General features: G+C 31.3%; 1 protein-coding gene across 4 annotated transcripts in view; it reads left to right on the top strand.

The window, feature by feature from the left end:
* Nucleotides 1-11,360, top strand: part of LOC115882688 (neutral ceramidase) — a 120,213-nt gene extending 108,853 nt beyond the window's left edge. For all 4 annotated transcript variants that reach the window (XM_030900892.1, XM_030900893.1, XM_030900894.1 and 1 more), the window contains exon 14: nucleotides 10,043-11,360. In XM_030900892.1, the coding sequence (XP_030756752.1) occupies nucleotides 10,043-10,226 (184 nt within the window). In that variant the 3' untranslated portion in view covers nucleotides 10,227-11,360. The remainder of the gene's footprint in view (nucleotides 1-10,042) is intronic.
* Nucleotides 11,361-13,947: the final 2,587 nt, after the last annotated feature.

Raw genomic sequence — 13,947 nt, 5'->3', positions numbered from 1 at the left:
TAAAATCGGTTTGATGCAGTTTTCAAGACAGGGTGCATATTCTGAAAATTTTAAAATAGAGTGGATGAATATTGCTTGTACGATGATCTTAAATTTCATTACTTTTTTTCTAATAATGCAAATATATAATGCAATTTAATATAATCACAAATCACAACCTATTTATTAGACAGCCTGTCGACTTCACTCGTATTTAAGTACCTGCGCCACGCGTTTCTGGCAATGAAGGGATAGTAATCTGCCGGTTTGCATGTTTACACCCACCATACGAAGGAAGCGCGTCAGATATTCAAAAGGGATGCTAATTGATCCCTAAAGAAGGTCCTATTCAAAAGGCTGTCAATTTGGACGCGACAGATTATGTTAAGCTTCATTCAGAACCTCGCAATTAGTGGAATAAATTTGTGGTTTCAACTAGCGTAGAAGTTTGTTCCCTTAATTTCAATGTAAGCATTCACAACGTCAAAATTAGTGCCAGACATTTTCAATTAGTAGAAAAAGTTATCAAAGCTTTAACTTTTCCACTAACTATACTTCAAAATTTGCGAGAAATGTAATTTTGGCCTTTGATTATCTTCCGTCAAGAGAAATTGTGGTGAGAAATCAAAAGTGGACTGTTTTATAAGCTAAATATTAGGCTTTCTCTGTGGATACAACTGACTAACACAAGCTGTTGCTAGGATATTCTCACAAAACATCCCCCTTTATAAAAGCCCAACCGCCCGAACAAACACTAGAGGCGCCACCGGTCATCAAATGGTGTAAAAATTGCGAAAATTTAATCATCTAATTTTGACACAAGGGGTCGCGCTTAACTTTTTCAATTTTAATTCAATATTCGTTGTTTTCAAACTATATATTATTTAGTATTTATGTGGTATTTAGTAAAGAAGTCAACTATCTAGTAAAAGCAATTTTGTATTCCCTGTGACTTTGCTTATGTCTGTGTGTAATGCAGTTTATTAAATGTTAAATAAAGTTAATGGAAAAAAAACCTGGGCAAAGTTTTAATATATCTTCACATTTAACTTTTTTTTTTCAGTTATCTGTCTAGCCGAAAAGCATAAATATGTAACCTTTTTTTTCTGAAGGATCACAAACCCTTTTTATTAGACTATAAAAATATTTTATACGCAAAACTGATATTTGAATCAAAGAAAATGAAAACTTTAAATATACAGGGTGACAATTTGAAAACGAACAGTATTTAATATTACCTCTACCGATGATAGTATGAAAATTTGGCGAAATACGTCAATTTACATATCAAGGGGGGCAATTTTTGAGGCATTTGTTGTCGTGTTACTTTCAATTCTTTGACCCCCAGGGCACCTACATCTAAAATTTTAAATGGCAACCCCTATTTCTTTTACCATTTTTGTGTTTCTTATAAAATTCTCAAAAAAATAATTCAGTTTATGTAGAATTCTAAAAGATACACAAAAATGGTAAAAGAAATAGGGGTTCATATTTAAAATTTTAGGGGTAGGTGCCCTGGGTTTCAAGGGGTTGAAGGTAACACGACAACAAATGCCTCAAAAATTGTCCCCCTTGATATGTAAATTGGCGTGCTTCGCCAAATTTTCATACTATCATCGGTAGAGGCAATATTAAATACTGTTCGTTTTCAAATTGTCACCCTGTATATGATCTTCAAAAAAGTCCAATGGCTTGTACTGCAAGAAAAAGTACAAAATAAAATAGTTATTTATGTAAACACTGCTGCGGTAATCGAACGGAGACCAACTTGTCAGAATTCATTTACTAATAAACAAATTTTCCTAACGGATAAAAAAATGCTTAACGTTTCGGGAAGTATATCTCTTCCCGTCGTCGAAAGCAAAAAAACACAAAAAAGAAAAAAAACTAATTAAAATATCTAAACATAACTATTCAAGAACACTTTAGTTTTTTTTTCAACAGCCCCATCTATAAAAACCATTGACGTTCTGTTAAAATGACACTATATCAAGTTAAGCTTCAAAATTAATTAACAATTACATAAAGCAGCAATTTAAATGAACTACTTTTTATTAAAAAATTATTACATCATCTAAACTAATTTTATTACATATTCAGGGACTCTTGATAATTCCCAGGTATATGTAGTTAGAAATTTAACATGTCTAGACAGTGTATGTGTGCTGGTTTGTTGTAAATTCATTTAGAGACAGACTAACATAGAGCGACAACGATATATTAAGCTACTAGCTCAGAATAACTTGTTATTCGGCGACAGTAAGCTTGTTCGTAGTTATTTTCGTGATATAGGACAGGTACAGATTAGTTTTAGGACATTAATACAATTGTGGAGACATAGGGAAAAACGATTATGTAATTTTCAATCTCAAAAATAATTCAAAACTTATTTGTTTTGGTTTTTTGAGTTGAATTTGTAAAAATGACCGTTATAACTAAAAATACACACACCGGAAAAATCTGGGGATATCCTTTTATTAAAGTTAAAAATAAATGTTTTGAATAAACAACCACATATTTGTAGGCCGATTCTTTCTACTTCGATTGAAACGAAGTAGTCACACTAGTTATTTCTAAATTTGTGCATTTTTTGTCAAATGTATAAAAAGCATCTAGCATCAATTGTTCGAATTTAACCTGTACTGGCTATGTTTTTATGATAACTGGCTAGAATTCATTGAAATAACTCTGTTTAGTATTAAACGACATTATGGAGCGTAAACATCTTAACAAAGACGAAATGCTAAGGGCCATGGGTATGCTCGAAGCTGGAATGCGCCAAATCGACGTAGCTAGAGCATTAAATACAACGCAAAGTGTAATATCGCGATTAAGTGCACGCTACCGTGAAAGTGGTGATTTGTTGAACGGCACATAGGCCGACATCGCATTACTACCCCTCAGCAAGATAATTTTTTACAATTAAATGCTCGACGCCGACCGACTCTTACAGCACCAGAGCTTAGTTTAATTCTACAGGAAACACATAATGTAACCGTTAGTCCTGACATTGTTCGCAATAGATTAAGAGAGGTCAACTTAAGAAGCAGACGCCCCTGGAGAGTTCAACCCTTAACGAGAGGAAATCGAGACGTATGATATTTGTGGGCTCAAGATCATGTTCAGTGGTCAAATGAACAATTGGCCAATGTTCTCTTCACAGATGAGTCACGCTTTGGAATTCATCCGGATTCGAGAAGGCTTACGGTATGGAGAGAACCGGGAAACCTTATTCGGTTGGATCATGTTCAGGAAGTGCACCCTTATCAAGGTGGAACAGTTATGGTCTGGGGAGGAGTCCAGTTAGGCCGAAAAACCGATCTCGTTTTTCTTGAAAAGTTTCTAACAAGAATCATACATCGTGATTTAATTCTTGAGCCTCTCGTGTTACCATCAATATCTTGACGATTTGAACTGGCGCGCGAATGAAGAAATGCGTGCGGTCTTCTCGTGCGGTTCTATCGTGCGGTCCCCGTCCATACCACTAGCGTACGTTCGTTCGTTCGTTCGTTCGTTCGTGCGGATAATGAATACGCACCTTTATACTACGCGGAGTCTCCAAGGAGAACGACAGTTTGTATTGGGATTAAATTGAACGTATGTAGGTTAATTTAGAGCATTTTTTAAAATATGGAAAGTTTTACAAGGTGTCGGCAAAAAAAGTTGCAGTTCAAAGTTTTTTTAATTTTTTGTAACGGAAAACCCTATGTATTAATTTATTTTTTGATTCTAGGAGAAAAATAAAGACGAGTTTTATTAAAGAAAAAAAATGTAAGGTTTTTGACATATATCAAATTTTCTAAAAATGAAGAACAAATTTAAAATTTCAATAAAAGCTACCTAAATTACCCTGTATGGCCTAATATGCAATTGAAATAACTATTGTAGTTTAAATCAATTCCAAACTTGATCTTGAACGTTATACAGGGTGAGACAAAAATTATTATTGAACATTGGTCACTCTTAAAGGCATGTTACTTTTTTATTTTAAATGGAACGCCCAGTATATTATTTCGATATTCATTGGGAAATCCATGTCTCCTCAAAATACTATAAAAGTTTCCTACCCATCAAACAAAGATTTTCCTTGATATTTTCATTTTTATGATTTATTGTCAACAGATCTTTGGGTGGAACAAAATGTAGGTTGCTGTGATATGCCTGACGTTACTTCAACATAGCTGTCAAGTTAGTTATAATCACGGAAACTCAATGATTGTGAAAAGTTACATATAAATCGATAAAAAGTAGTTGAAAACTGGTTTGCAAATTTTGAAGCGGATAACTTACATAAGATTGTAATTAAGCAAATTGCAAGTAAAATAAAATCTCACAAAAAGGAAGGCATTTGAAGAAATCAAAGAATTGTCTGTATTTATGGCACATAGGACATAAAATAGACTTTAGTAATGCTAAAATTTTAAAGACAGAACTTATACGCACTAAAAAATAAAAAAGGCAATCTGTAAAAAATATAAAACATAAGTCTATTCTCCTACTACACAGGATGTCAAATTTCTTGAATTTGTCAGGGCTGTGGCTTTAGTACTTTGGGAGGTATTGCAGATACACTTACATTTGTTATTTAACATTTAATGGCGGTTTTCAGATAGCGGGGCATCCCAGAAACGATCTGATGCTGGAAAAGACTTTTCTCGCTGTGGAAAAACTGGGTGATGATGGAAAATGGAATGTTGTGGCAACGGATGCGAATTTCGAGACAAGGTAATTATAGTAGTGCTTAAGAATGCATTTTTGATATTGCTTACCATTATTTCCTATGATCTTTCTTCTTCTTCTTTCTTCTTCTTTCTTTCTTTCTGAATAAATATAATGATAAATCATTATATTTAATGACAAGATACCCCAGCTTTGTAACGGCTTAAATAAAATTTTAAAATTAATACTTAAATATGTAAAACAACAAAATAAAATACACGTGTTCAAGAGCATTTCCGAAAAACTCACCGTTTTTTAAATAAAACATATGGTAATATTTGAGGGCTGCTTTCACCCCGTTGAAACTGGAATTTAGAAAAATCCCTTTTTATCGAACCTCTACACCCTAGAATCAACCTGTATGCCAAAATTGAGCTTCTTACGTTGAGTGGTTTGAGCAGGATCGTGATTAATCAGTGAGTCAGTCACTTAAGGATTTTATATATTAGTATAGATTAGTATAGATGTAGTTAAAAATAAATATAAAAATGTGGTATGCCTAAAAATAATGTCGTTTGTTTCTAGAATTATTAGTAATAGACATTCATATGATTAAAATTAATACTCGTAATTTTTTGTGTAGAGATTTAAAATTACAGTGAATACAAATATGTTGAATATGGATAATGTAGGAGGTGAGAACACTGCAAGGTTTAGATACATCGGCACCGTAGAGAAATATTAAGTGAATAAACAAGTGGGGGGCACTAAAAAGTTTTGTAAAATGTCCCAGAAAATGTCAAGAAAGATATAAGATTTTTAACAATATTTTTTTCACGAAAAAAAACTATAGGCGTGTTTCTGGGGTCGACATATACTAACAGTTAAAATACTTGCACTTATTTCTGAGACACCCTGTATAACGTATATATGATGCTGATTATTATAATATTGGGGAACTTTAAGTCATTTATAAAAATGTCAGATGTCATTTGTTATTTGAGTATTGTTTTCTTTCCCTGTAGTCGTCACAAATTGGCCCCCCTGAATAACAAAATATATAATAATATATATGCGACCGACCTATATATTATTTCCCTCGTCGCGTCACGCCCTTTGGTGTCAGTCCTTATTTAAAATAATATTCCAGACCTTCACATCTGTGATCCCCCGGGATCCAAAGCGATTTGTCGCCCGTCTCGCGCGAGATTCCGGGGTTTTAGGGTCTGGAAGACGATGTAGAGCACCAGTTAATCTAGACGGCTACGGATCCACCTTCCTGAGCTTCACTGATTAGTAATTAATAAACGTATTACCGATACAGGGTAACAGCCGTTGCAAAAAACTCATTGCAACTTTATTAGAATATTTTGAACGGGAAAGCGGTAGTAATGGCCCTTTATGTCCCTTTAGTGCTGTTAAGAAGGTGAATTTTGTTGATGTAAATAATAATTGTTTATATATTTATAATTAATTTATTTTTGTTTCCTAAAATATTTGATTAAAAGAAAATATATATATATAGTATTGTCTTATAAATTATGTTCTAGTATTTTATTTCTTATAATTTTTGCGTCGTTGTTTTTAAAATTTAAATTCATATTTAAATAAATAAATCGTGTGAAAGAAGCTTTTATTAAAGTATAATGTTTTTTCTTAGTTCTTAAGTATGTCAAACATCCTATGTTATTGGTATAAATTTTAGTATAAAGTTGCTGCATCAGACATTTCTTCCTTAAGTAAAGTTGTTTTTTAAGTAAAGCTGTCAAAATATTTAAGATTATAATTTTTAAATACTAAGAAAGTTTAATATTTGCAGAGGATTTCTGCGATGGCATCATCAGTTAAAATAACAACGGGAGGGTTAATAACTGAGCCTTAATATATGTATTTGTGGCTGTGCTGAAAATTGCATAAACTAAAGTTTTCGTGTCTAATACGTGCCAAAAATAAAATTATATTAAGAGAAAGGCTGATGTCTTTCCAAAATAGTTTCTTGGGTGATATAAATAAAAAATTATAAATTTCTTTTGTAGAAGGGTTGGAAAATTATGAAATTGTGCACTAAATTATTAAAATTCTTTACTAATGAAATATATAGCATCTTCAATTGAATTTTGTTTGGAAATTTTATTGAATAAAAAAATCTTTAAGATTTTACGTTAATACTTAGACAGTAGTTTTCATAAGACAATTTATTAGGTATGATATAATATATTTGATACCAATTAAACTTTTAGCTACGTAATCGACGGCGCGACTTTTAAATTCATTGGTGCCAATTATGGACATATTCGGCGCCGCGCCGGGCTGACTAACTGGAATTTAAATTTCCCGCTGGGGATTCAGGTGGCAGCTCTGCTGTAAATAATGTCAAGTTCTCACATTTATTTATTTTTATTACTTCCTAGCATTGTCATTCGTTTTGACACTTTAGTTATGCATTAAGAGTTTCTGGTTTAAATGAATTATGATGTGATCTAGCAGACCTCGCAGTCAACATTGTTCTTTTTAGAACCTCTTTTAGTAAAGGGTACAAGATAGCTTAATAGCCGTAAAAAACTTATCGCAACTTTAATATTTTGAACGGGAAAGCGGTAGTAATGGCCTTTTATGTCCCTTAAGTGCTGTTAAGAAGATGAGTTTTGTTGATGTAAACTGTTATATTTATAATTAATTAATTTTTGTTTCCTAAAACGTTTTGAATAAAAGAAAATATGTAACAGTCGGCAACGCTGTGCCGGTTAAGCTTAATCACGTGACTAAAAGTTTATTTGATTTGAACTATACATATTATTGTTTATTATAAAGAAAAATTAGAATTTTAGAATGTACAAAACTGTTTTCGAAATTCGACGTATCTACATAAATTTATCAAATTAAAATATTCACATGTTAGCAAATATATTATGAAGATTTTTCATCTGATATGATATTTATTTTTTTAATAAATTAAATATTAATCATTTAGTAGGAAGTATGCAAAATAGAATTAAGCTACATTTTTTTCTCTGTAAAAGAAGAAAATTTGTTCTTCACAGCTTGTTTCCTCTTCAGTTTCTTTTTAATTTTTAATATTGCAAATTTTACAAAGAAACTTTGCTCATAAAATCGGTTTCATGTAGTTTTCAAGACAGGGTGCATATAATTGTGTGGACGAATATTGCTTGTATGATAATCTTAAATTTCTTTACCTTGAGAAAATATAATGCAATTTAATATAATCACAACCTATTTATTAAACAGCCAGTCGACTTCACTCGTATTTAAGTACCTATGCCATGCGTTTCTGGCATTGGAAGGATAGTAATCTGCCGGTTTGCATGTTTAGCCCCACCATACGAAGGAAGCGCGTCAGATATTTAAAAGGGATACTAATTGATCCCCAAAGAAGCTTCTATTCAAAAGGCTGTCAATTAGGACGCGACCAGAACTTAATTCAGATTTTTTAGAAATGCATAGTTCTCAGCACGACACTTTATTGACGCTTCCAGGTACTTCAGCTTTTGGAAATCGACAGATTATGTTAAGTTTCATTCAGAACCTCGCAATTAGTGAAATAAATTAGTGATTTCAATTAGCGTAGAAGTTTGATGCTTTAATTTCAATGTAAGCATTCACAACGTCAAAATTAGTGTTAGACATTTTCAATTAGTAGAAAAAGTTATCAAATTTTTAACTTTTCCACTAATTATACTTCAAAATTTCCGAGAAAGGTCATTTTGGCCTTTGATTATCTTCCGTCAAGAGAAATTGTGGTTAGAAATCAAAAGTGGACTGTTTTATAAGCTAAATATTAGGCTTTCTCTATGGATACAACTGACTAACACAAGCTGTTGCTAGGATATTCTCACAAAACATCCCCCTTTAGAACTTTTTCTTTAATGGCCATAAGCGGGAGTAAAAGCACAACCGCCCGAACAAACACTAGAGGCGCCACCGGTCATCAAGTGGTGTAAAAATTGCGAAAATTTAATCATCTAATTTTGACACAAGGGGTCGCGCTTAACTTTTCAATTTTAATTCAATATTCATTGTTTTCAAACTATATTATTAGACTTTGTTGTATTTTGTGAATGTATAAATGTTTTCTTAGTATAAAGTTGCATTATAGTAATTTAAATTATATTACATACATATTTAAGATTCAAATATTATGACATATGTCAGTTGCCGTCTAAAATGTCATCTTGATAACAAAAAGTTAGTTATTGTCAAAATTAGTTAAATTCATTTTAAAATATTAAAATTTACAAGTTATAATTAGATATTTTATATTATTTCAACAACAAACATATAATAGTACAGCGTAATGTTGATATGCAGGTCCAAAACAAAAAGTGCCGTTATATTTTTCAGTTTTCGTTGTCAGCCGCGGAAGTTTCAGTGATTTTAGTGCTGTCGGATATTTTATTTGTGAAATAGAAATATTGCGTTTGGATTGCAAAACTAAAAGTGGAAGTTTTATTGCAATGTAAGTAGCTGCTTGTCCATTTTATGTTTTACTTTTTCATACCTACGACAAATATACATATATTGAAATTTTATAATTCGTTTTATTTAAAAAATGTTAGAAAACAAGCTTGTAATCCTGTAATTGACATAATTTATTTATTGTTATGTAATATATTCCATTTAAATGTAATATATTACTTTACAATTAAAAAAATGTAAATTTAAAAAATATATTAAAAATATATACAGGCATTAATTGAAATTTTTTGAGTGCGAACAAACACGAGAGGCGCTTTATTATTTACATTCATTTCTTAACATGACAGATGAAGTTCTAAAGGGGGATGTTTTGTGGATATTCTATTAATTTTAATTGTGTTTTTTAAACGTTGTGAATGATCGTAAACTAAAAAGTATAAATTGTAATTGAAACCGCTAATTTATTCCAGTAATTGCGAGGTTCGGAATGAAGCTTTATTCCCAAAATACTTTTATTTATTTATTTTGTGAAAAACCCTGTATGTATAGCATATTACCCTGACATAAATGACAGGTATAACCGTTCAAGGTTTGTTTGTAAACAATACAAGGACCTCCACAAAAAATTAAGGTTATGGGGTATTCTTTTGCGTAGAATTTTTTTTCTATAGTCGTAGTAGCACAGCTCCCCTTTTGCTTTTGTCTTTTTATTTTTATAAGGTGATAAAAATTTTATCAGACCAAAACAGGCTTGGTGACGTAGTAATAAGAGGTTGATCGTTACGAGGGTTGTTATTTAGGTAATCCTTGAGATATGGTTGGAGTTTTTAGTACTTTCGTGAAATTACATATCCTCAAATTGTGATAAAAAATACGCGATGCTTTATAACATTAGATATTAGATTATATAAGTATATGCTACTATGATTATGTTATAATGACTTTTATTATTTTTCAACTATTGTTTCAGATTTATATGGACTCGAACCAGCTTTATCAAGGCGGGTAGTGAAGTGGAGGTACAATGGCAAGTCAGGAATGGAGCTGAATCCGGTACTTACAGAATTAAGCACTACGGTCACTACAAATCACTACTAGGTGGCATATATCCTTATCAAGGTACCAGTCATAATTTCACTGTTACATCTAGCTGATTTTTAAGTTATATCAATTTTTGTGCCATATTTGTGATATTTTTTAATTTTTTTCTAATATACAGGGTGGTCCAAACTGTATTCTGGAAATTTCGGCAGCATATTCTGCATATAAAAATAAGTAAAAAAGTTCGTAAAAATATATGTCCCAAAGTAACGTCAATATTTGGATGAAAATTGGTGTCTGGGAGTTTTTGACATGAGAAATTTGATTTTGATTTGTCAATATGACTCCTACTTGTAGACAACGCTACCTACATATTTTTTAACTGGTTTGAAGGGTAATCACTTTTTGTCCGCACCTGTATAAAACTACTGGGTGAAAAAAGATACATTTAGACGAAAAATTTCGGAAAATATAAATTTTCCGAAATTTTGAAAGCATCTTATAACATACATTTATACGAACTATTTTACTTATTTTTATCTACAGATGCTGTCGAAGTTTCCGGAATACAGTTCGGACCACCCTGTATAGGCATTTTTCTTTAGTTAAGTAGAACATATACCAAATATGTTAAAACATAGTTATTTTTGATAAAAATGCTAAAAGTAATGTGCTCTAAAATGCTAAAAGATGTGTTTTTCATCCTTTTGAGCAAAATAAAATTACTTTAGCACCTACGAATTTATTTTTACGTTCACAAATTTTCAATAATTTACACATTAAATGATCGTACAAGTATCTTCAAAGCAAAACGAAAAAACTTGAAAATAAAAAATGAATTTCGTTGAAAATGCTGAATGAATTTCAATATTTCTCCACAATTTTGTCTTGTAATTTAATATTTTTTTACTTCTAGTATTAAATTATTAATTTTTAATATAAAATTATTTCTTTGTTTAGTTCATTCTTGTTATATTTTGATTAATTCAGGTAGACTAAGTGATAAGCAAAGAGGCTGTAATAATACATAATGTGATCAGTAGTGTAGCCAAGATAATTAGCAGCGAAGAGCCATTTTTTTAGTCTTTATAAATGATGGATATTATTAATAATAATTATTAAAAGTACAGTTGTTATTTTAGGATAATATTTTAAAGCCCCTTTCTGGCTTTCTCTTGGTTACGCCCCTGAATGAACGTAACTAATACAATAATCTTGCCAAATAAATACATATTAATTTATTAATACATCTCTGTGTTTTATTTTGAAACCTTCTAAATAAAAGGCTGTTATAATTAACCGCGGCAGTGGATGTAATGAAGTTCTTTGAGTTAGGTTAATTGAATTTGAAATAAACAGACTTAACAACAAAGGAATACCAACGAGATAAACATAAACACGCTGGATAACTAGAAAATTTTGAGGAACTTTTGTGTTACTTAAGATTAATTGCATCGTTGTTCAGTTAATGAGTTTTAGAGAATATTAAAAAAAATCAGTAATTAATAAACTTATTATGCTAAACAACTGAAATTTTGCAATAGTGGAGTGCTTTAAGCCGTTATGGGACACAAACCTCGGAATTCATTTACTGTGAACGAATTTTTATAAAACTTTTTGCATTGTATTGTTAATAAGATATATTACAAAGTTTACCGATTTAAATTCGTTGCTTTCACACTTTAGTATTTAAATAAACACACATATACAAATGCATACATACAAGATGGCTCAAATATATATCTATATTTGTGAGTCAAATATATATCTATATTTGTTTAGTTCAGTGAATTTGTTATAAAATTTAATTAATACGTTAAGTGGTTTTTGAATGAGGAAGATGCATATATTTTATTTTTCGCCAGAAACTGTTCAATTTATTAGAATAAATATGTATAAACTTTTTTCTTGAAAGCAGTACCACAATTTTATAAAATGGGTCATTAAAATACTATGGATAACGCAAACGACGCCTCGCGAATTGAAACGATATTCTTATTGGCCTGACGTCACCCGCCGTTCTCGTCGACGCGCGATGGCCAGCAGCAGCCAGACGTGTTCCGGTTTATGTGCCGTATTTAGGTGGCGTACTAAGACATTTTTGTTGCTTGTAAAGCGTTGATTGAAGCGAGCTTTTTTATGCTTTTTTTTATGCAGTTATTATTTGTATGTGTTGTGTGTTCTGAGAATTTTTTAAGTAATGACAGATTCCGGGTTTGTAAAAGCACAATCATATAACTTGCCAAAAGCGGATGCTTTTATGTTGGCTGCTTTTATAAATACAAATTCCCAATTTATTGGTGCTGAATTACGAGGAAAAAAACAGAGAGGTATGTAACATTTATTCTTTGCAGTACTGAGGCATATTTAAATATAAGTAGGTACCTACTGTCACGAACTTTTATATAGTTATAAATTAGTGTTATAAACTAATTTTTCAGATCAGGTAGGGAGACGTATGGAGATAATGCTGTAGGTTATGTAGAAGTGAAAAGAGACAAAAATATTTGTTTAGTACGTGAAAATAACTCCAGAGCATAGCGTGAAAAAGAAAGTTTTTTTATATATTGACAATTCTCTACTCTTGTTATTTTTAAAGATTGTTTTTACGACTATTATAGGAAATACCTTTGTTTATCAGGTACGAAAATATTATAACCAGGTGTCCCATAAGCAAACGCCAAAATTAAGTTACTTTTTTCAGTGAAACACTCTATATATTTTTGATTCTTCGAAATTTCTAGATATATTTCATATATAATATCCTTATTCTATCTTCAATATGTTTACGAAATATTGACAGTTGAAAAAGCGAAAAATACCTACAATTTTAGGGACCATCTTTTTTGAGACACCCTGTATAACTAGAATTAATTTTAAAAGAGAGTATATGAAAAACCATGCAACTTTTTTATTTAATGTTTTCTTCTAAAACTTGCAGTTAAGGCTGTATGTGGGTGTCAAAATATAATGAATAATCCTGTACATTCAAATTTCATATACCTATGTAATGTATACATATATAGACAATATACATAAATATATGAACTTACATCAAAATGATCTTCACAACAATAAATCGTAAAAATAGAGTGATAATTTAACGTTTTTCTTTTCATATCTTCTCATGGCGCGCGGAGAGTGCTTTTCACACAAGGTCGTTATCACCTGTGACGTAGCGACCAACCTGCGCAATATCATACCTTGTATTCTTTGTACCATGCTTTAAGCCTTTATGGGACACAAACCTTGGACCATTTTTTTCTGTTTTCGCTCATCCATTACTATTTATAAATATCACTAACTACTAATTATGTATTAATTAATACAAATAACTATAATTTTGACCTGGATTCAACAGTTTAAAAAGCAAACTGTGTAAAATAAACACGCGTCTGGCTCCACTCAACCAGAAGAACGGCGGGTGACGTCACAGCGGCAAGGCGCAGTAGAGAGCGTTTGCCCGGCCATTTAAATTAACAATATTTAATTATTTTATATTAGAGGCATTTCTTAACCGATATCAACGATTTTTTTTTGTTCAATTTGTAATAATATGAACTATTTTTTAAAACCATTATTTAAAAACATGCATTTTCCTCATTATGACCACGTCCATGAGGACGTCAATCTAGACGTCCAGGAACCTTCGTATGAGAACTTCTAATCGAGACGATCGACTTATTGTAAGTTTATCGCTAAGAAACCGCCGTTTGCCAGCTTTTAAAATTGATGATGAATTGCACTTAAGGAACGTACATATTAACTATCGGATTATACGAAGACCATTAAATGAAACAAATCTTATGTCAAAGATTTGCTTATGTCAAGAAG

The sequence above is a fragment of the Sitophilus oryzae genome, unplaced genomic scaffold (assembly GCF_002938485.1).
Source record: "Sitophilus oryzae breed Bouriz unplaced genomic scaffold, Soryzae_2.0 scaffold_179_pilon_pilon, whole genome shotgun sequence".
Taxonomy (NCBI): domain Eukaryota; kingdom Metazoa; phylum Arthropoda; class Insecta; order Coleoptera; family Curculionidae; genus Sitophilus; species Sitophilus oryzae.
The sequence above is the reverse complement of the archived record's forward strand: the minus strand, read 5'-3'. Positions and strand labels throughout refer to the sequence as shown.